General features: G+C 37.8%; 1 protein-coding gene across 1 annotated transcript in view; it reads right to left on the reverse strand.

Moving 5' to 3' along the window:
• The window catches only part of LOC104403706 (nesprin-1-like), a gene marked incomplete at its 5' end in the record, with an annotated part of 103,455 nt that overhangs the window by 7,768 nt on the left and 72,137 nt on the right, over positions 1 to 23,550 (reverse strand). The window contains 15 exons of the mRNA XM_010011945.1: positions 213 to 271; positions 2,111 to 2,203; positions 3,246 to 3,458; positions 3,864 to 3,992; positions 4,333 to 4,533; positions 5,903 to 6,114; positions 7,266 to 7,392; positions 8,209 to 8,351; positions 10,963 to 11,296; positions 12,169 to 12,360; positions 13,075 to 13,212; positions 13,620 to 13,802; positions 17,043 to 17,193; positions 18,885 to 19,072; positions 22,833 to 22,995. Coding sequence (XP_010010247.1) covers positions 213 to 271; positions 2,111 to 2,203; positions 3,246 to 3,458; positions 3,864 to 3,992; positions 4,333 to 4,533; positions 5,903 to 6,114; positions 7,266 to 7,392; positions 8,209 to 8,351; positions 10,963 to 11,296; positions 12,169 to 12,360; positions 13,075 to 13,212; positions 13,620 to 13,802; positions 17,043 to 17,193; positions 18,885 to 19,072; positions 22,833 to 22,995 — 2,526 coding nt within the window. The remainder of the gene's footprint in view (positions 1 to 212; positions 272 to 2,110; positions 2,204 to 3,245; positions 3,459 to 3,863; positions 3,993 to 4,332; positions 4,534 to 5,902; positions 6,115 to 7,265; positions 7,393 to 8,208; positions 8,352 to 10,962; positions 11,297 to 12,168; positions 12,361 to 13,074; positions 13,213 to 13,619; positions 13,803 to 17,042; positions 17,194 to 18,884; positions 19,073 to 22,832; positions 22,996 to 23,550) is intronic.

Below are 23,550 nucleotides of genomic sequence, written 5' to 3' on the forward strand. Positions count from 1 at the left end.
GATGTCCGAGGATTAGCCAGTATTTCTATTTAACAAAGAATTTGAAGTAATTGAGAGCCCCTTTTGCCAAACTGTTAACAAAAGAGAAGTTTTCACTTGTTTAAGTCCTGGCCACCAGACAGAGTCGGTGTGGATGCAGAGGAATCACAGCCAATTTCCATCATCCTCTTGGGGTTCTAGAACAGAGTGCGGAAACCAGGAGAATAAGGTACCTGCTATGTGGACTGCTGACAGAGGGTCCAGGCTGTGAGAGACTACATTTGCCCCGTGGCTGTTTGCAATGAACAGGGGGTAAAGAAAGAAGAATGTTCAGTCCAGGCAAATAAAGACAAGCTACTGATGAAACTAAATTAAAAGTGCAGCAAAGGAAACATAAAAAAAAATAAAATCAAGTGAAGTGACCAATACCCATGAACCAAGGAAACTGGCTTTTCTTTGTGCCTAGCTGAGTATGGACATGATTGGAACATACACAGGGAGCTCAAAAATAAATTTAGTTACTACATTTATAAACGGTAGCTCTGGATTAAAAAATAAAACAAAACACAACAAACAACAAAAACCCCACTAGTAATTTAGCTCAAATGATTTTTAATATGAAATAGAAAAAAAATATTGAGTATGGGCAAATATATATATTTCAAAATGCAAATGCAGCAAAAATAATATTCTCAAGGAAAAAAGGTCGAAGGGTCTCTTTTGATGAGTCTGGCCTCTTCTCTACCCCCATTTTCCCCCACAATTTTGAAGGCCAAATAACTGTAGGTGCATTTCTGCACTCACAACTATTTGCTGGTATATTTAATGCAGTTAGATTATTATAATTCTGATTGCATTTTTGTATTAGTATTTATTTATTTAGCACTGGCATATTTGGTACTGAAATTCTAAACAATTTCACTTCAGTCTCCAAAATTGTGGGTGCAGAAACCAGAATTTTGAAAACCAGACCCCAAGAAATCATACAACTTAGCTATGCATTGTGGACAAAAATGAAAAAAGTAATCACGTACATAAACACTAACAAATCAGAGATAGACATTAAAATGTTAAGATGAAACCTATTATAATTCTACATACTCTTTAGACAAAATTTTATGATAAAATACTTCTCCATTTCCTGTAACAGTCGGGTATCATCCAGTTACATCTGTGATATCAGAGCTTTTATTAGTTATTTAAGTTTAAATTTGAAGACAAACACATTGACTTCTTAAATAAAATGTTAAGGTTTATATTCCTTCTCCTTTTGAAAAGCCAGTATTCCTTTACATTCTCGTACTAGCATCTAAAAGGAAACTAGTGAATGTAAAAAAAAATAAATCAATTACAAAAGCCATAAAATTTATCAAGACAGAACTCAGAAGCTTTAGAAAAAGTGCAAATGGAATAAAAAACAAACAAAACCAACCAACAGACCCAACCTGATTGCTTTAAGAACTAAGAAAAAAAGCAAAGTAATCAACCAACAGAATTGCAGAAAAAGATAAAATAATTGCAGTTCCATTTTGGGCTCAGAGTATGGAAGTGTTAAGAAGGAGGCATGTGTTGCTATATTTCTTGAATTTTGTGCCAGCGATGCAAATAGATGACTCCAAAGTTGCCATCATAGCTACTGATTAGGCCCTATGCAACTAGCTGTTTCGAGTAATGTTTTAAGCCCTTCAGCTCTACTCAGCCATTCATCCAAAGTCTCAATAAGACCATTTGCAACCTTCATCAGAAATGACCAAAAAACCCCCTTATTGAGATTCTTGATGAAGCAGCTCTGAGGAGAAGCCCAAACAGAAATGGAGTACTGATTGTATCAGACAAGACCAGACTTTGGGGTGCTGCCATCACTAGAGCAAAATACAAGAGACACGGCATGCCATACTATGTTAAACCAACCACACTGACAGCCCTGGTTTTAGACAGTATTTACCACTTCTTATTTCATGCAGGATGGGATATGCAGCAGGGCTGGGGACAGCAGCTGTGTTTTGTTCTTGATTTATGCCATTTCCTTTCCTACCAAGTGAGAAGGGGGGCCTTCCAGCTGGCTAGAGCTACTGTAGACATCTAGAGCTCCCACCCAGGAGGTGGCCAAAAATATATAACATGAAATTACCGTTCTCTGTCTGCTTGGAGTGCTTCTTCCAGATACAGGACTCACTGAGCCTGATGTGTCTAATTCATCAGCAGAGGACCACGAGGACAATTCCTAAAGTTCAGAAGGAATGGAGCTCAGAAATACAGCAACTAGGAGTTCAGGTAAGCAAACTAAAAAAAGCCCTGAGTGAATTCCCAGTAAAGTTATTTCCAAAGCAAATAAAATAAAGCAGTTAAATTTTGTTACCAAATTTTATAAGACTAAGGCATTACATGTTTTCTCTGTTAACCCTGAGGAAAAAGAAAAGCAAACGGGTAGTTAAACTGAATTGCTTTAAGTGACACATTTTTCACCAAAGTCAACACAGAGGAAAAAACACTTTATTGGCCTTTAATTACAAGAAGAGGCTGGTACCACCAAGATTTTACTTAAACGGGCAGAAATTCACTAGAAAGAGGGAAGAAGTGAGTTTTCATGCCTTAGTTAGTAACCTAACCTTAGTTAGGTTAGTAACCTAACCTTAGTTAGGTTAGTAACCCTAACTATTCTATGATTGAATGTTCTTTGCTAATCCAAGACGTTTAAAACAGTTAAATAAAGAACCACCTTGAAAACTTTACTTTATACCTGCCACTGCAGTCAAAGATGTATGCATAATTCCCTCTCAAATACCCTGACACATGTAATAATTTGAAGAGACTTGGAGTATAGCTCAGAGCTCAGAAGGCATTATAAGATTCATTACCCTATTACCTTATTTATTTTATGTCCTTTTTTTTTGACTGAGTGAGCATTATCTTCCTTGCCAGTGACAACTGACATGCTATAATTTTCAGTATTGCAAGTAGAATAATTATTTCATATACTTTGTCAGTTGACTGAATCAGTAATGGCAGGGTAAACAAACCAAGATGTTCAATACTTAGTGCTACACCAAATAGCAAAAAATTACTGGATTAAATAAACTATCACAAAAGATATGTTTACATTATGTAGTGTAAGATTACTTTATGATATCCAAGATAACATTTGTCCATCTTGATAAGTATTGCAAACAGAAAGAGCGCAGCCAACAGCACTGCACAGAGAAAGACAGTCAAAATAGCAGGAAATGTGTGCCTAACACAGCAAGGAATAAAAAGTTGTGACTTACCAGCTGACTACTTGAAATGTCTAGAATTTTCTCTAGGTCTTTAATATGACGTGTGACGTCCTTCAAGAGAAGCTTCAGTCTGTTTCCAATGACATGCACCTTTTCTTTGGCTTCAAGACAGTCCTCGCCTTCGGCATTGACTAGCAATTGGCAGGACATATCTTGCAATGATGCCACCTTCAACTGAGACTCCAGCAGTTCACGTCTGATTTGCTGTTGCCAAGGCAAGTACCGGATATTTTTAATGAAAGTTGGTTTACGTTTCGTTTTCATTTGGTTGTTTGGGGGGTGGGGGTGGGGAGGAGAGGGGGCATGGGTTTTTTTTTTGTTTTTTTTTTGTTTTTGTTTTGTTTTTAAAAAAAGGAAAGGAAAAACTTCCTAATCTTCAGGGAGATAGACAGATGGACGGCAGCCTAGTTGTTGCCTGAGATTTTAAATCACAAGTTATGCTATTAATGGAAGTGACAGTGTCCCCTACCAAAGTAGCTACTGGCATTGGTCCCACAGGTATGTGTTAGCATGCAATGTACAATGCTAACCCTCAAATGAAAGGTACATCTGATTAGGTGTTTTTCTGATGATGTGTTTTGGGAGAGAAAGAGGTGATTATAGCCCTACCAGTAAAAGTCTGTGATGATCCTGCAGCGTATCTGAGTCCAGGTTCGGATTGATGGGCACAATCTCATTTTTTCTTCTGTCAATATTCTCTAACCAAAGCAGCAAACCATGGCTCATTTCATGGAAATCCTGCAAGTGATTAGTGATGATTTTAACAATGTAGTAGAAAATACCAGTCAAATTCAGGTTTTTAATTCATCCTACTGTAGGTCCGACTGGCTAAATAACATCACTTACAAGGAATATATTAGAATACTATTCCACAGATGTAAAATTTAGTAAATCTTGTGCCGGAAATACATGCTTCAGATAGTGCAGGTGTACCTTACAGATAACACATGCCAAAGCTGTATTTTGGCCTGCATGGGCAAGTTTCAGACTAGACAACGAGCACACCAGATAGATAACAATATGGTTTATATTTTTTATATGCAGGATGCTGACAATTTAAAATAAGGGCAATACAGACCTGGCACTGCATTAATGCAGCCTGCAATGAGCAGCGCCACTCTTCGATCATACAGCACACATGGTCCCAACGCACATTCATCTGAGACAGGCGCTCTTGAAGCTTCTTGCTCTCTTCGCTGTCAGACTGAGTGAACTCTGAGCTACATAGATTGATGGATAAGATGATTGCTTTGCGATTATCAATTGCTTTTTGCAGGTCCTTCATAAGACAAAATGGGACAGGGGAAGAAAGGGTGAATATCAGTAAAATATGACTTTCAGAAGAACCAAGTAGAGAAGGCACCACAAGAACACAATGATTTATCGTCAGCAACTGCAGAATGGTACCTCACTCTAACAGTCTCTTTACTCTGGACATGAGATTTCTGTGCTCACTCTGTGACATTGCAAATGTTCACTCTCTAATATCTACTAAAATTTCACTGTGAGCATAAACTAGAACAAGCCAATTAAAACAGTAAGTCTTAAAAGTCTGAAGTCATAGTTCAATTTCAAAGATCTGGCTCATGTTTCAGATATTTTAAAGACAGAGTAGGCATAACAAAATTTACAGAGATGTAGGACAACTGTACGTTAGCTCACAGTAAAACTTTTGCCCTCACTTCTCAGTTTTGCTGATAAACATAAAACCCAACATGTTTTCAAATGGAAACTGCTGTCAACAGTATTTTAAAATAAAGGCTTTTTTCTGAGAGAAAACATACAAAGAGTATAAACAACTTACTCAAATTTATAGAAGCAAGACAAGTATAAAACCTCTGATTTGTTTATACTGGAAGCCACAAAAGAAACTCCACCTCTTTTGGTTTGGAGGGCACTAATGGGCTTTCCAAGAGTGGGTGAGATAAGAACAGGATTCTTATGAAATGCCCCTTTTTCCACCTATTTTGTAGCATTTACTTAAAAGCCTTATGTCACAATGACCTTTGTAGTACTTATGGCAGCTAAATTTGGATTACAGTGAAGATCAGCATTAATATGCTTTTGATGCATTGCTGCCGGAAACAGTCTCTACTATCTGTCCACCTCATTCCTAGCATGCAGCACACTGCATTTTGACAAAGGCTCCCACATTTTTGTGCCCAAGCTTATAAGACGGTAGTAATTGTGCAGTTGTGGACCACCACATCTGCAGATCTTCATAGCTATAAAATATACAGGAGAGATCACAATGGCAGCATTCAGATCCTGATGCATCTGAGATGACAGAAGAAGAAACAGGACTGTTGAAAAGTGACACCAATTTTTTCCTATGTTATACCGGTGACACCAGTGCGCAGCCTACAACCCCTTTGGGCACTCTCTCTTTCTTCTACACAAAGTAACATGTAGAGTGAGGTGTTTCTTTTAAAGTAGCTATTTTGTTACCAGTTTGACTACAAGAGATTTGATTTAACTCCAAAAAGCGATTCATACAATCGCTTTACCAGTTACTTCCGTTATCAGCAGTAGCCCACTGCATGCAGAATGGAACACGCCAACTGCAACTACTGGCAACCTCTTCAACATACCCATTGGACTCAGATCTGTCTACAAGATAACTCATGGAAAAGAGAAATAAAACCCACTTTCAGTTTTTTAATTCTGAGCTCAATAGTTTGTATGTCAGTGCTGAGATCAAGGTGGCGGAGCTTCTCCAGTTCCTCTTCAGTTTCTCCCAACCAAGCCCAAATGCTATTAAGGTCAGAGTTAAATTGCTGCCATTGCTGAAGGTTCTGCTTCATCCTCAGTTCCTTGCTTAGAGCTTGAGCCTGGATTAATTCCCATCGTTCAATTACACCTGGAATGATAAACACCAAACTCAACAAAAGCAAAAGAAAAAAAAAACCCTCTAGTCACACACAGAGTTGCATCAGTTGAATCCTGTGCAGGACAAAAAAGTGTTCCGTAAAACCCTGGAAACCCTAACACATGAAACACCACACTGAAAACTAAGATTGAAGAACATGATGTTGGAGAGAAAGAACGGAGAATCTGGAGGATTCCAGGCAGCAGGCAGTTTTACCACTTTCTAATGTTAGACTTCTATGAACAGAATTAAGTTGATACATGCAAGTCTCTAAAACAGATTATGCTGGTATAAAGACATCATAAATTAGCATGAAATCAAACCAGACAAGGAATCTGAATATGTCTAACTTATTATTTTTATTGGCATTTATACCTATCACAGTTTATTACTCATACCTCACTATGTTTGCCTAAGTTACTGTCGATGCATTGGATAAATACCTGTGCTATAAAGAAATAAATTTCTTCTGTTTAGTTATCTTGAAATGCTATGGCAGAAGGACAAGTTGTATCATTCTATCAACTTAAAATTAAATAAAAACCACAAATAAACATCAAAATAAAATAGACTGCATGGGTAGCATATCTTGCCAAGCTAAGAATGGAGACATTGCCTTTAGAGTCTCTGGAACACATCCATGTTTTTACAGTGCAATACCTCCTCTTCTACAGCTGATGCTTAAAATTAGGCAAATGAATACTTCTACCAGGTGAATATAGATTTCTGTACTGTAGACAGAAAATATTAGAAATGAAAGCTAATATTAGAAGAAATGAATGCGTACTTACATGTTTTTTATAGCAATATAAACAAGCGTTTTTATCAGAAAACATTCAACAAAAACACATAACATCCACAGATATTCTCCAAAAGGTTTAGGGTTACATCTTGTGATAAGAAGGGGTTCTTAAAATGCACTTGTATGCCTAATCTCGTTATAGAATGTATACAAGGAATACTTGCTATTCCTATTAAGACATGTAAAACAGAACATAGTAACAGACAGAGTCACGTAAATATACATATATATACATACAAATAATAGGTCAGTCAATAATACCAAGTGTGTATTCAGAAAACCTTCGCATGTTTGCTACCTTTCATAACTGCTTTGTATCAAAGAACTAAATATTACTTACCAGCTGTTTGTGTTTCAGTACTGTTCAGGTTAATAAGTCCAGAAAATTTTTCTTCTTCTTCCTTCAATTTATATCCAAGCCTTTTTACTGAATCTATGCTTCCACTGCACTCACCTAGTAGCTTCATCTGTGTTAACAAACAAAAAACCTGTTTCAATATACAGGACTATCTGCATGGAAATTTCAAATTACAGTTCAAATTCCAAAATTTTCCAAAAGTTGCCCCAAGTGTGAAGATAAAAATCTATTACTCTAACAATTTATCCTGATACTATCAAAGAAATGCATATGAAGACAGTAAAGACTTAAAGCATAAGTTCAGACTAAAGAGAAAAACTCAGTGCCACTGTGAGTAATTGTGCTGTATGACTTTAGGAGTTAAGACACTATGGCAGAGACGCTAGAAGATGTGATAAAGAAAATAAACATACGTGTGGAAATGCTATGCATCCAATCAGCTAATCTTTCATTTCCATCAGTAATAAAATTTGAATTATTTAAAGAGATTTTTCTTCCAGAAAAACCTCTCTGAGAAAGCTTTTTAATCACAGATTCCATATATGCAACCTTGCTGACATGATGCTTGTTTATAATTCATCAGCAAGATGAATAATACTCTGCATGAAGCTCTAAAAAAGCAGAGGAATTTTAAATGAGGATATCATCATTAGATGGGTAAAAACACATGTGAGAAAGTACTTTTGGACATCCACAAAAATGCAATAGGAAAATAAATTCCTGAGAGTCATGTTCCTGTAATCTTACGCTATTATAAACACACTAATAACACAAACAACAATAGCATGTGGTTAAGGGTGGAAGCCCTATGAGTAAGCCTGGGAAGCAGTAATGTCCAATTGCTCTGTTCTAACAGCTATATCTCTTTCAATAGCAAATCTAAGCCTGCAGTGCTTATTCAACTTGTGCTCCAAAATACACGCACATATCCTTTGTAACTGGAATCCAGCTCTGGTCCTGTAGGTGTTTTGCTGCGGATGATGTTTTCTGTTTGTTGTATTTGGAAACGACTGGTGTCTAAGGCCTTGTCCAGCTGTCGGATATGTGCTTCCAGGGCACCAGGTTCTCCTGTACCAAAACCAAAAAAAGTGTCTGTCACTTGAGTTTTCCCAAAGGTTTTATTATCTTTTGCCAAGAATATCAGGAATACTATCTATGTTAGACAGGAAAGAAGAAATGTGATTACAGCAGTATGAGTGGCACAATGTCAAAGCGAACTGATAACTAGTTACACGAGAGGGTGTTAGTGACCTTCAGAGGACAGATGACTATACCAATGAACACAATTGCCATAAGCATACTACCAAAGAGTTCACAGTTTAAAACAGGCTTGCAAACTATTCTGAAGTGCCCTTTTCCCTCAGAGAACTCCTCACCTCTCTGAAGAAGAAAGTTAGTGGCAAAGTGTGAGAGGCAACCATATTAAGCAGAAGAATTCATAGTACTTTTTCCAATTAGGCTTTTGACAAAATTATGCTTAACACATCTGCAGGATGGTATTATTCATCCAAGCCGTTTGAAATGCATACCAATGTTTTAGAAGCAGGACTAGCTTGTATTTTCCTTACAGAGGTCAGTTGAATTCTGCGATGTGAATTAGCTATAGCCAGTTCTAACCTGAAGAAGACTGCAGCCTAGAGGACCACATGAGATCCCTCTTATCCATATTCACTGTGCCTGATTTCCATCTGTTTACAAAGGCAGTTTGAATGTATTCATAAAGCCGCAGTTAAAAACACGCGTAGACAAGGAGAGCCTTCTGTCCACTGAATTACAGAAAATGAAGTCTCTTGAATGGTTGATCTTTCTTAACACTGCCTCTTCTCAAATGGACAGAACAAAGTGCTCAGTATTGCTTTTCCCTCACTACTTTCAAAATCTTCTGGTCAGAAAACTACACGTTTTCCTGTATGTACTGCTCTTAATCAATCATAATATTATTTCACTAATTTGGGAAAAAAATAAAAATGGACAATGAATCCGAGGCCCGTGCCACAGATGCTGAGAAGTTAAACGTTTGCTATTTCAAATTTGCAATGGAATCATTATTTCAAAACATGAAAACTGAAATAATGAGAGAAGGTGCTGTAATTGCATGTAGTCCCTCTGAGAGTCATCTAACAAAGGAAACAGTAGGTTTAATGATGTGTAAAAATGCAATGTGAGGAAAGCATTCATCTTCCAATATAAAAGACTAAGATAAAGACATCGGCCTACAGTACCTCACCCTGGTATTTTTATACATGGAACAACCTAAAAGTTTATGTCTAAGTAATATTTCAAGCTGTGGCTGTGTTAAGAAGTTAAGTGCAAAATCGAACAATTAGGTTTTACTCTACATCTTTTCTTTCTGCCTTAATCTTTGTGGAAACCACTCTTCTCTCAGAGACATGAAAAGAATTCAGTCCTTTTGAGGGACTCCAGAGAATTAAGACCAAAGTAACCTACTTATCAGTTTAGTCTAGTTAGCCAAGGTGGGAGGGCCAATACTTCAAACTTCATTTTTCATCCATGCACCTAATACCTTTAAGCGCAGTATTAAAGCAGGATAATTCTATGTTAACATGCCAGTGCTGCAATGTAAGATATACTTGTCTTGTAAGTTGTGAAAAGTATAGCAGATGCTAAGAGAAGAGAAAGAAGCTATGCTTGTGCACTGTGGTATTTGCATCTGGCTATGCTTAGTCTTTTTCGATGCCTACCAGAGATATTTTTGAGTGCGTTTTCTGTGAGTGTTACATAGGCCTCAAGAGTTTCAGGGATCTCTACATCTGAAAAAATAAAAGCACAGTCTAAATTGACAGCTCAGCAACAGCTGTCTCTTTACATCGGGAGTCCTTTTAATGGGATGGAATAGAAAAACAGTTCCAACAGCAAACATCCTTTCTGGAGAAGGAAAAAAAGATGAAAACTGAAACACAGGGAGCTGCTACAAAGTCTTTTAATATCCAGGCAAACCTGACTCTTTTCAGAGCAATGACCTGGAAAGCAAAAGACAGCCACAAGAACGAAATATAATATATCTGTATGTCTTCCCAAGCAACTGGATGCATTTGGGCACTTTCACTCACTAAGATTTATTACACAGGCACACACACTTAGAAAGGATTTCTAATTTCACTGGAGAGCAAGACACAAGATCCCACCCCAGGCTAAACAGTCAGTTGTTGGGAGTTTTTCCTGGCTAAGGACTGCGTTAAGATTTACTTAAGCACTTGATGATTTTGTCTGCAGATCTCTCCCGCAGCATTTCTTCATCAGTCTGTACTTCTTGCCATATCCAGTATAGTTTCTTCTAGTCAGAATAACTTAGGATGCATTGCTATTACAGATGACATATCCCATCTGGCCGTCCACAAGCACAGAGACATAGCCAATTCCCTGTCATATCTTATGTGCCTTTGCGATTTTCCAAGGCTGAAGGCTGTAGTCATCCAGGATTCTCCACTGCTGCGTCTAAGGCCAGAAGGCCACTGGGATCACTTAGGGAAAGCTATTTAAAATCTTCAGGGGCTATTTAAAATACTTTTCCATGAGCATCTTGGCCAACCAATCACATATGTACACATTTGCTAATGGTTGGACTTGATGATCTTAAAGGTCTTTTCCAACCTAAACAATTCTATGATTTGCTTCTTTTTACTAGGAGAGAAGAGGACACACAATTTGCCACCAATACCTGTTACACCAGCTGCTCCTCTCAGGTAGAAGTCCTTCTCTTGCCCACCGTCTTCTTCCTCAGAGTGCAGTGTCCGTGAAATGGCTGTCTCTAGGTCTCTGCTAAGGTCGTAGTCATGATCCCATTCCAGGGGAATGGAGTCCACGCTTGCAGGTGTATCTCGCCCTGATCTCTCACTTCTCACTGGCTGGGAAAGAGGCAGCGACAGGTTGGAAGAAGGGTGTGGGGACAGAACGCTGTCTGCAGATTTGTCATGCCAGTGTATGTCAGAGAGATCTGCTGATTCATCCAGATCCACCTCTCTGTCAGAGATGTCGTGTTCGTCATCTGTCAGCTAGAAGCATAATGCAAATAGAACCAGTCAATGAAATGTGCAGAGGCACTGCGTGGTCAGCCTGGGTTAGTGAAATAAAGTAGCATTAGGCAACAGTCACATTGATGGGGTCTCCATTTTGCATTCTTTTGCACTTACCCTTCATTATTTTAACATGTACTACAAAGCAACAAAAAAGTTCATAATGCCAGCTCATTTTAATTACTTAAGGCACCACAAAGTCTCACATCAAGCATATGTCTCCAGACTTTTTACTGATGCCACTGTGATGCAGACATCAAGTTAAAGAAAACTCTGGAATCAAGTCATAGGAAGCATAAGTGACCTTTACTGTGACCACTGCTCTCGTTATATTCTTTTATATTTTGAAAACCTTGGGGTTTGTTCCTTTCCTTCAGTAGGACTTGAGCTACCAAAAATCATTTTGCTCTTACTTATTCAGATGTATGTTCAGTTCTAGAGAAAAAATTCTGTCTCTTCTGATGGAGAGAATCATTTTATCACTGCTTTTTAAACAAAACAGAACTCAGTAAGCTGCCAGTGAAACTATCTGACAGAGCAGGGAGTGTTAGTATCTGCACCACACTGCTATCCCCATTAATAAAGTTTTATAAATCTCCAATTTGCATGGATTTTCATGACGATTCACAATAATTCCAGATCTGGGTAAGTTTGCTCTCTGAACAGGACACAAGCAGCATGTAATGAAAGGAGCCAGATGGTCAGGGTTGTAACAAAATTAAACCACAGGATTTTTGGAAAGTTACAGAAGTTTCATGTTAGTTCATTTCAACATCTTTCTCTCTCCTTATTCTCACACTTGTAAAATGGCAACAAACCAAAGAAATACGTATGTATGTAAGTATACACACAGGAAGCCGGATAAGTTTCTTGTGATAGCGTTCCACACGTCCAAAGACCTCTTGACAGTAACGGCGCAGTTCATCCAGTTCTTCTTCAATGACAGCTGCATCCATGGGCTCAGTTTTCTCAATAAGTTGCTCACCCTGCACAATTATCTGATCAATTTTGTTGTTGTTCAGTGAAATTTCTTGCTGGAAAGCCTGCATAAGAGAAAAGCTTGTGCTTTATCAATGAAATCAATATTACAACAACCTAAGTTATTAAGGATGCAAGTCTTGGAGTTTTTCGGCAAGAATGGTGTGGGTAACAAACAGGGATTGTTCCAAATATTCTGGCATAAGCAACAACAAGCAATTAAATTTAGCATTCCACAATCTTTCCAGCCAAAAACAGTGGTACTTCATGGTTTACCATCTCATTCCTCACTTGTTGTATTTGGAAAGAAAGTTCTTCCCTAAACAAGCCATGTCCATGACAAATGTCTAGAATGAACACAGATGCTAAAGCTGACACACTGAAATTTTGGATAACATGACATTTAATGTTTTTCTCTCTAGATAATGATTTTTTGATGCAGAAATGGTTGGAAAATGTAGTCATTCTTAGGTGTCAGCAATAATGGAGACTTCACACTAACAACTTTTATTGACACTTCCTTTTATGATTAGGGAATGGAGACTATCACCCTTTCTTTTTTGAAAATTTTTCACAGCATAAAGAGCTTCCATTCTGGCAGAAAAGTACATACTGAAACCTGACATAGCCCATAACTTCTGAGGCTGAAATATCAGCCTGCAAGGAAGAACTGTATCAGGCTGCATTTTTGCATAATGTTTCTTAAATTCTTTTCCCACCATGAATGTTTTTAGCCATTCGCTCATCCCTTCTCCCGTTACAATTCAGTCATTCTTTACCTTAAGTTGCTTTATCTTTGCTTGGACATCACACTCTGAGAAATGCTCAATGTTGGTCAGCTGCAGGTCCATCTCTGTTAGCCATACCAGGATGCTATCACGTGCGGTCTCGAACTCCTCACGCTGGCCAATAAAATGCTGGGGAGTGGAAAATGGAGCGGCATGAAATGACCAAACAATCCCCAAAAAAAACAGCAGTAGTGGTTCTCCAAAGAAACAGATTTCATACAGTTTTCATACCCTTCAAAACTAACCTCAACTTAGTACGCCTTCTTTCATTTCCTATATGCTTTCTGAGGTTCCCTGTTCAGTAACATCACCTACAGCCCACCTATGGAAGTTATTGTCTAGGAAAGAGGTGGTGTTTGAGGTCAGCAAGAGGTTTAAAAACCTCAGACAAAGTAAACTGATAAGCTCCTTTCCTCATCCAAAGGAAGAAATCCCCTTGAAACCACTGTGCAAATGCATTAAATTGGAAGCTTCTGGAATACCCTTGACTCATAAGTATAATAGTGAAACTGAAGGGCTCAAAAATGGAAAAATACTTTTAGCCTGCGCAGGATGGAGGTAACTCGCTTTTGTAAGTTGTCCCATCTCTGGTTCCCTTCATGAACCATTTGCTTGAGGCTGCAGTCAGAGTCAGTGCGGTTCTCTCGGGCCAGGCGACGATATTGTTTATTGATTAGTTCCAGCTGAGTCAGACTTTCATGCACTTGTCTCTGGAATGCCTAAAGCAATATGAAAAAAAGACACCATCAGATTTTTAATCATTGAAATCAGGATATATATACGTAAGTCCCTCTATTTTGACCCTATTTCTACACTCTGACCTGTATTAACCAACAGATTTTCCTACAAATACAGATATTGTTGAGGACTATCCTACCAAGAAGCTGCCTTCTGATTAAAATCGGGGGTGGGGGGAGAGAGGAGGAGGAGGGGAAAGTTTAAAAACCAGACATCATTCACTGAATGAGAAATTGCAACATGAATACCCATTACAATAGCAAAATCAACACAAACTCTAGCCCTTCTCCAGCCTCCTCTTTCTACTCAATCATATGCCTTTGTATTTGAGAACAGAAACACAAACAATGAATATGAAACATTAAAAAAAAACGATCTGGAATCCAAGATTCCTGTGGCTTCACTGGATTGCTGAAGTGCAAATGTTGAAGAGATTTAAGCAGTTGTTTACTCTGAGTTTTACAAAAAACAGTGAAAAATGGTACTGAAGAAATAATCTCTATCTTCAGTATACTGGTATATGAGTAAGATTTGTCTTAAAATTTTCATGGGAAGAAAATTTCATGAACATCCATACCAACTTATGCCTGGGCAATGTCTGCACCATGTACATTCAGTGCTTCCTCTACTGTTACAAAAGCCTTGGTCACCCAGCTGGGGAGCAGAAACAGTAGGTGACTTAGCATATGAGTTTCATGTTGTGACTAACAATCACGAAGCAAATTGGAGAAAGCACATTGTAAGGAGCTGATTGAATTAATCTTTTCAAAAATAATAATAATAAAAAGATGAATAGTTTAGAAAAAAACTACTCATTCTTATGTTGCCACAGAAAAGCAATAAATCTAAGGAAGACTTAAAAGCATAGACTACTCTTTTGAATACAAGTAGGTTTTGTCTCCCACTGTAGTTCTACAAACTTGCTCTCTGATATTCCTCACTATGCAAATAAAAGCATTCTCTCCCAAAACTAGATGGCAGCCTTACTAAGGACTGGAGCAGTGAAACAGGTAATATGCTTCCGTACAGAAATTTTAATTCAAATCAGCCAACACATAAGATTTCTCCATAAACAATATATACTCTTCATATTGTACCAGTCAAAGCTAAATATGAAATAAGGACATTTCTGCTTTAATACCAGAGACAAAAATAAAGAAGCTGGTTTGAAAAAAAGTTTAAAACATCTAAGTTTGTAGAGTCCTCTCAATATAACTATTGCCTTTATTAAATGGCCATCGAATTGGGTAGGGGACAACCAACAAGGACTCCAATGGACGTGCAATTGGAGGTTTTGCTCAATAGAACAGAATTCACTTAAAATTGCACAAGGAGGCAATTCTCATACCAGAGACACAAATACAACTATGTTTACTAGGATCTGAAATCTTAACGTGTGCAGTTGTTGTTTCACCTGTTACGAAGCCTCATCCAGCAAAAGAACAGCTGTGTATTTGTCTTCCAGTTTTTCAGCTCAGCTACATAAGAAATCATCTGTTGTGTTCCTTCCTGTAACCTGTTTTCGTTTCTCCATAAACTACTGGAGAGCTGGAGAGGAAAAAGTTTGATTTTGTACAGTGAAGCCAGTGAGAGCCATTTCTGACGTCTGTGCTCAGGAACTGAAATGATCTTACATGGTCTTTTCTTTACTTTTTTTAAATTTTTTTTCTTTTAGTTTTACTGCAGTTATGTAGGGGAAAATAAAATTAGAAAAAATTGCCTAGTTGAAGCAGAAACCTGCTTCAGTTTTATATATGTGGCTGACTTTATATTGACTTCACAGTGAAGTTGCTGAATTCCACTGAATCTGAACACCACAACTTTTGTTGCTGGCATTCCATGCTTTTTGGTAGGTGTAGAAAATAGGTGCTCAGATTAAAAAAAGTAAAAAGAGAAGGAACCAAACTGCATGGAAAGCAGGCTTCTGGAATGGCTGCTAAGCTGTTCTCTTACAGCTAGTTCCTGCTTACACTCTGTAGACAGTAAAAATTCCACAAGTCTGCAGGAGAGGGAATATGACCGTAAATGCTGAAGCTCAATGAAACAGAGTTGGGGTAAAGTCACATCAATAAAAATCAGACAGCAAAGACATGTTTGGTACTGTTTCTCATACAGAGATTCACTAAACAGACTTAGATCCTGACCACTGAATAAAGGGATAATGGGAAGGAGGTCTGAAGTAGAGTACTTGTGTCTGGGAAGCAAACATTTTTATACTATGGCAACCTACCTCACCATAATGAAGTCTGGCAGTGTTTAACAACAAAACCTGACCAGTACATTCAGAAATGTGTCAATTATAAAACCTGAATCAGCACTTCACAGTTTATGGTTTTGAATTAATTATTAAACTGAAAAGTATTACCTGATCTCAGACATTGTTTAAAATTTGCATTTCTTCTGCACAGCAAATACTTCACAGCACCTGTTTACAGAATTGCCTTAACAATTTGTTCTCTTTCCTCAAAACTATTTTCCTCTCTCATCTTGATATGCTCCTTGCAAATATGAAACTGAGCAAATTATTTTTATTTTCACCTGTGACTAGCTGTATGTCATGTGTGTCTGCTTTACACACAGGTATATGCTGTAACTACACATTGTAATTATGAGACAAGCCATCACATTGTAATAGACACAGTGAGGTTATGTAACAAACTCTCGAGCATTGAGTGAAGTGACAGCTCGTCAGTTTTGAAGAATGCACTTAATTTTTAAGTCACAGGGGACACCATGTGGACACATAACAATACTTGCATGAACTTAAATTTTGGGTATAAGGATCTAAAATGGGGATATTGTACAAAAAGAGTTCAGAGGGCTGGTTTCAGAGAATTCCAGAAAGAAGAGGAGGTTTAAAATCAAAGCATAAGCTAAAACGTGTAGCATGCATTTGAAGAGGTACTTGGTAAAGGGAGATTTATGAAGGCTCTGGAGCACCTACTGACTGGACATATTTAGAAGTTGCAGAAATAAAAGAGGTGAGAAATCTAACTTTAGTGAACAAACAACAACTAAGAGTGGATTATTAGCATTTTCAGTTGCCACCTTCCACTGTTTTTTCATCGTAGGAACCTGCCACTGAAGGTAGCTACAAAATCACCAACTGAACTATATTAATACAGTGTCTCTGTTTAGTGACTTGTGGATGGGAAGGAAGAACACCAGCTGGCTGCTGCAATGTGATCAGTAGATATTAAATTTCGACTATTATAAATCACCTCAAATTTCTTGAGTTCTTCCTTAGCAACCGTGTAAAGCACACCAGAGGAGCTTGGGAAAGCAGCTGTCCTCTCAGAGATTTTTAGCCAGTCTTCAAATCTAGAGTAATCATCCAAAAACTTTTGCCATAGCCGCCATGTCTCTTCAATTCTGCAATAGATAATGGAAAATTAGGGAACGCTCGGACTGAAGGGCAGCTGACCTACAAAACTTTAACATCTACAACAGCAAACTAGCACTGCACCAGACAATAGTGGGCTCTTGATCTTACTCAGCCAGCCAGGCTGATAAACAGACCACAGGGAAGGCTGGCTCATTCCAGGCCAAGCTAGATTAAGATGATGGTGCTTTCTTAAAATGCATCTAATTTTGGAATCAGTATAAAAAGAAAGTTATAAGTATGTAATAGGAGCTCTAAAAATCTGAGCACATGCTAAATAACTGCTGAAATACAGTCCCAGTGTAGGTACCTATTTAGTATTTTAGAGATTAGAAATTCTACACTACTTTCAACTGCAGAACTTTTTCTTACAGCATATATTTTAAAGTTGTCAGTCATTCTGCATTGTAAAGAGACACATTTTTTTGCATTTGCCAACAATAATAAAAAGCTCTCTCTCAATATGTACTGTAAACATATTTTTATTCAAAAATAAGAAGTTAAAAGTTATTCCAACATTTTAAAAGCCCAATTTTACTGCAGTTGAATATGTAATAATAGTGGCTGACTCTTGATTCTGAAATCAAAGTAGCTTAATACTGAGACTGTAAAATCCTGAGAACTTCAACACCACTTGATTCAAAAGAACAAGATCTTTTTCAAAACAGGTTGTATTGCAGCAGAACTTTGTCTCTCCTGACATACACAATACGTCTTTCCCAAATCTCCCTTTCTCCATCCCTGGCAGTGTTCAAGGCCATGTTGGATGGAGTCTTGGGTGACGTGGTTTAGTATGTGGTTTCCCTGTCCATGGCAGGGGGGTTGGAACTAGATTATGTTAAGGTCCTTTCCAATGCTAACTATTCTATGATTCTATGAAATCCTAGATATACAGGTCTGAAAAGGACCTGATGTATGCAAAATTTATGCTTTGTTGATAACAGTTTTTTTAATCTGAAGCTTGACATAAAGATCCTAAATACTGACAGCTCAGTTAACTTACTGGTACAAATCTACTAATAGCATAAATGTGTACATCGCAAAAAAGTAAAACAGAGTTCAATGTAAAGTTCCACATTAGCTTAAAATAGTTCTGAATTAATTTGCTAGACACAAAAGTATGAAGAGCCTGTATATTTTCAAGACAGACTGTCAAAGATAAAACATATAAGCTGAATTTTATATATATATACACTGTACAAGAATTACTATGGCAATAGTATAAAATTCTTAAAGATAGCAATCTGTGACTATAGAGCAGCACGACTTGACTTTTTTTTCATAAAAAAGATTTTACTATATACGTTACGAATATCCCACAAAACCAAGTATCATACAAAGTTCAATTCAGCATTTTGAAAAATCATTACCTTTACCTAGAGTTCTTGATATGACTGTGTAAACATTACAGAAACCAGACTCATAACTTAAAAAGACACAGGAAAGATCTTCATAAATACAGTTCAAACAGTTGTATGTATTATTACTGGTCAGCACAGAGTAGAAAGCATTGGCCCAATGTTGCCTACATTATTATGTCTGTCAAAATCACCCAGCTATTGTTTTTTATTCACTGTATGAACTTTTTATGACCCCCTACACCCTTTTATTCCATACTGCAACTCATCCTGTATTTGTGTCTGTGAAAAGAAATATTAATTTGCATTAATTTTAGACTTACTTAAGTCGCCTTTCCATTGACATTGCACAAATATTCCTCCACCTTCTGTCCAGATTGCGTGTAGCCTGCTGTATAGAGTCACACTCTGCTTCTGTGGCACAAGCATCACAGTCATGAAGGAGCACTTCACTTAGATTGAGAACAGATGCCACTCCGGTGCTGTGTTTCTCTATGTCCTTCTGAAGTTCCTGCAGGTGGAGAATTAATTCTTAAAAGAAATTGCAAAACATGTAAAAATACAAATGCATTTCTCTTCTACTTATTAAAAAAAAAATTAATAAGCTTGCAAACAGGAGAAAAACATCCAATGAATACCTATTAAGACACTGCATCTATGCAAGTGATGTTGCGATGTTATCAACGAGGCCAGGAGAACCTGGCAGCATGCATAGCTCTCCCAGGGACTATGAACACCAAACCATTGCCTGGGACAAACAGCCAGAGCTCTGCATGCTCAGCTGAGCATCTTTCACACACATTTAATCACCATCATCAATAAATGGTGGAATTATTCCCAGCCCTTTCCCATTACCACGGAGAACATAAAGCAGAAGTTAGTAAGAGAAGTGTGACAAGAAAATACATTTTTATCTACTGGAAGGGTTTAGCGGAGGTATCCTTTGTAAACTAGCCTCAAAGTGACATGTTTGACTTGTAAATTGGCAGCAGCACGTGCTGAACAGTGCACCCCTACTAGGAAATATTTCTTCCTCAAACATTCCAATTCTATGGCATTTTCATTGGAAATGGAAAAGGAAAATTCAGGACAGCTTCAGAAAATGCACTTACACTGTCTTAGCACTTATGTATGATCAGTATTAGTCTTTCTGTCAGTTTCTTGGTTGCAATTGCTTGTTCCACACTGATGACAATCTTTCCTCTTGAAGCAGTGTTTCAGCTTCAGTTTTGAACTACAGGTTCAAGTTAAGATAAGCCACAGAAATAATCAGCTATTGCTGTTGGTGGAGTGCGAGGAAAAGAAACCCTGCTTGACTTCTGCCTACATTTGCAGTAAATCATCAGAATATTAGAAAAATCAGGATGGACAATAACAAAGCCAAGACAACATAATTCCAATAGTAACAAAGAAGCACTAATGTGACTACACCAGAAAGTGATATATTGCATCTGGAATACTATGTTCACTTCTGATTCAGGTGAAGAAAAGAACTATTAGGGCAGTTAGAGATGTGGAAGTTTATTTTGGAGAACAAGAACTTGGCAGCTTGAGGATGAGTAGAGATAAACTGCTTTTTATAATTTTGCTAGTGAAGTCAACTATAACATGCAAAGGGAAATATAGTGTCAATATATTGTGTCTACTACATCCATTTAAGATCTAACTAGAGAACTTCTCTTACAACGATTAATATGATGTTCTGGAAATACCTTCCAGCAGGAAATGGGATATAAACATAGAATCTAAAAACCTCAGCAAGTTTGAAATCGAGCAAGGTCAACTTGTATCCACCATCTGATTTGGTTGTTTGTAATAACTGAGGTCGCATTCAATGAAGTAATTTACTTCCCCCTTCTTATGCATGAAACAGAAGGCTATTTTGCGAACATCTATATGAGACCATCAAGTGGAAAATCACAATGTTTTCTTCCTCAGCACTGGCCCTTTCGCTTTCACTTGCCTTGAAAAATATTCCTTCATCATGATGTCCAAATGCTTATTCTTCTTTCTACCCATGCTGAAGTAGGGCAGATATATAAGGGTAGATACTATAAACAGATGCAATACTGTGTGAAACACACACTCCAGACAGCTATGAGACTTGAGGTTAAGCAAGTTCAGGTAACACAATCTCCTCTCTGCTGTTCTGGAGCAGAGCAGTAATCAGAACTGCTGGTTGGTGATCCTGAGGATTCCTAAGGTTTAAACTTCTTTATTCACCTACAGAACCTTTCTACAAGCAATATCTACAAGGTGGTTTATTTTTTTTTCTTCATAGCCTTCTATTTCTTTCCCAGATTTTAAAATTTTCTGTTAGAGAACATTTAGCCATTGAGTCAGTTCACAAAGGAACATCACTTTTATGCACTGCTGTCACCAACATACAGGGGTATTTTCCTTTATTAACCCAAAAGGAAACACTCTTTTCTACCCATTTCAAGTGGTAGCAGACTGAGAAGTAAACAAACAAGTAAACCTTGAAATGCAGTTTGTGACCTTAGAGAAATACTGCAGTGAAGTTACCCTACTTCCCCCAGAATATCTAGCTTTAATTGTATCTTTCATTTCACTACAGAGACCAGCAATCTGCAAAGCTGATTCTTGGCTGAAGTAGATGCTGAGAAGTAGGTAATGGAGATACAGAATGGAACTTGGTCGTCCTCTTTCACAGCATAATATTTTAACATAATCTTGCATAGGAACAACTGGTAGCAGTACTAAGCAGGACATCAATGGAAGATCAAACATGGAAAAAAACCGTAAGATCACTAAAGACAGACAAAAGAGGGACAAAATAATTGAGAAGATGGCCAATATACTGGCCTTCTGACGTGGTGGATAGTGATGGAGCTTCCAACTAATAAAAACTACTGGTTGCCATATATTGAAGGTGGATGGAGTTTCTTAATTATTAGAATAATAATGGCTTGCAGTGTTATCAAATCAAATTATCATCACGTTTCCAAACACGGAATCCTCCCAGGATAAGATTCACCTCTATTCCTCCTCTTTGGAGTTCAAATTAAACTGCTCCCACTTCTATGGAGTATTACTGCACACTGTCACTGTGTGTGGATCACCAAAAGGCAGCAGCAGAAGGCAGAGATTCACCGGTCCCTGTGCTCAGAGTAAGTCCTGTAAGAAGTGGGTTTAACAAACTGTGGAATGCCAGCATAGGGATGCTACTAAAAAATCTCAAGTTGATAAAAAATCTACCTTGTTCATAGTAATGTTTAGCCCTACCCAGCACTTCACTCTCTCAAAACTACCACTCATTAGTGAGGCTTTTGTGTTATAAATTATTATCCCCTTGTAAATTAGATATATATAATATTAATAAGCAATTCTACACAGCCATGTACCAAACCAGTTTGGGTGCTGGTGAGAACTCTGAGGGGGTTCTTGGGTTTTGGTCTCACACTTAGCTTAAAAAGAACTAAATGTCAGCTTGTACACTTCATAAATTAATTATCCCCACAATATTCTGGCACTCCTCTTCCCACACATTTCTTTCTCCTCTGCAGAAAGAACTCAGGAGAGCATCTAACCAATCTGCACTGATGCACCAGGATGGTATCTTTGCCAATAGCCGACAGGAACACAACAGAACAACAGTCCTCCCCAGCAATGTGCTTCTAGGTAAAAACGCACTGAGGAGAGAAGTGGAACAGGAAAGAGAAAGTACAGTAAATCTTCTTAGGAGTAACACTAGTTTTAATGCCAAAACCTGGCTGCCTTAACATCTTCTGCCCATGTTGACTATTTTGTTCTAGCATTGCATAAAGGCTTTTGTGTGCTATAAACCAATCAATTTTAACTTCACATGTATAGCTCATGCATCTTTGCGTGCAAAGTGAATCTCAAACAAGCTGCAAAATAAAACTGAGTTAGAAAGGTTGCTAAAAATAGTCATTTTCAAGCATGTGCAAAATTTGCAAGGCCTAATAGGTGTCAGTTTTGCCTCTGGGAACAGACAATTCAAACAAACAAAAACTGCAAACCCCAAAGGAAAAACAATTGCAATAAATCGTTCAGGTTATATCTCTGGGTGCCTTACCTTTCTCGGAAAGGTCAATCAGCTCCTGGTGGATTCGATGTCAAAGCCAGCAGAAGGCTCTATAAGTGACACAGTAAGTACCACTTGCCTTGATATTAAAACACTTTGCCTCATGCTCTATCGGCATTGAGCTGGGTATGGGCAGCTCAAGGACACTCTACTTTGGTTCTCCCTATGTCATCGCGCACCTTATAAGTGTGTTGTATTTTACCTGCTGTTCATTTAGCTTCCTTTGTATCTCTTCAGAGTCACAAGTTTCATAGACGATAGGTTTGGATAGCTCTGATTCAATGTGGGCAAGCCATGACCTCAGGCTATTCATATTTTTATCCAGCTGCTGTACTGCAACCAGGGTCTCCTTCAACTTCTTTATCCTGAAAAGTAAAAGAAACAGCAGCATAAGTACACCCTGAAGGAGAAATTCCACATCAAGCGTTTCTAGTTTTCAGAGAAACTTAACTTAGATGGCAAGTTCTGTTCTGAAGTCTTCCTTTAATATGTAACAAAAGTACGTTATATGTACAAACAGTCCTGCAAGCATAGGTTCTGGTTAAGAAAAATTAAGAGCTTACTAATACCAGAAAACATTTTCAAAACTTCTGTACCTTTACCAGTTGAGTTAAATGTTTGTTAAGAAAGGAAAATTTTTTTAATGAACTCACACCAAACCCCCAAAATAATCTAAGTAATTTAATTGTTTATTTAACCAACAGATGACAAAAGTTCTTCTTAAACTACAAGTATCTTATCCATTTAACCAGTACTAGCGGTAGAGTGCACTCAGTGAAAAGGCCTTTTTCACTCCAGTGATTTCTAAGCATTGAACTACATATCATAGAATATTTTGGGTTGGAAGGGACCTTTAAAGGTCATCTAGTAAAACTTTGCAGTGAGCAGGGACATCTTCAACTAGATCAGGTTGCTCAGAG

Source organism: Nestor notabilis, unplaced genomic scaffold, assembly GCF_000696875.1.
Source record: "Nestor notabilis isolate BGI_N333 unplaced genomic scaffold, ASM69687v1 scaffold16210, whole genome shotgun sequence".
NCBI lineage: Eukaryota > Metazoa > Chordata > Aves > Psittaciformes > Psittacidae > Nestor > Nestor notabilis.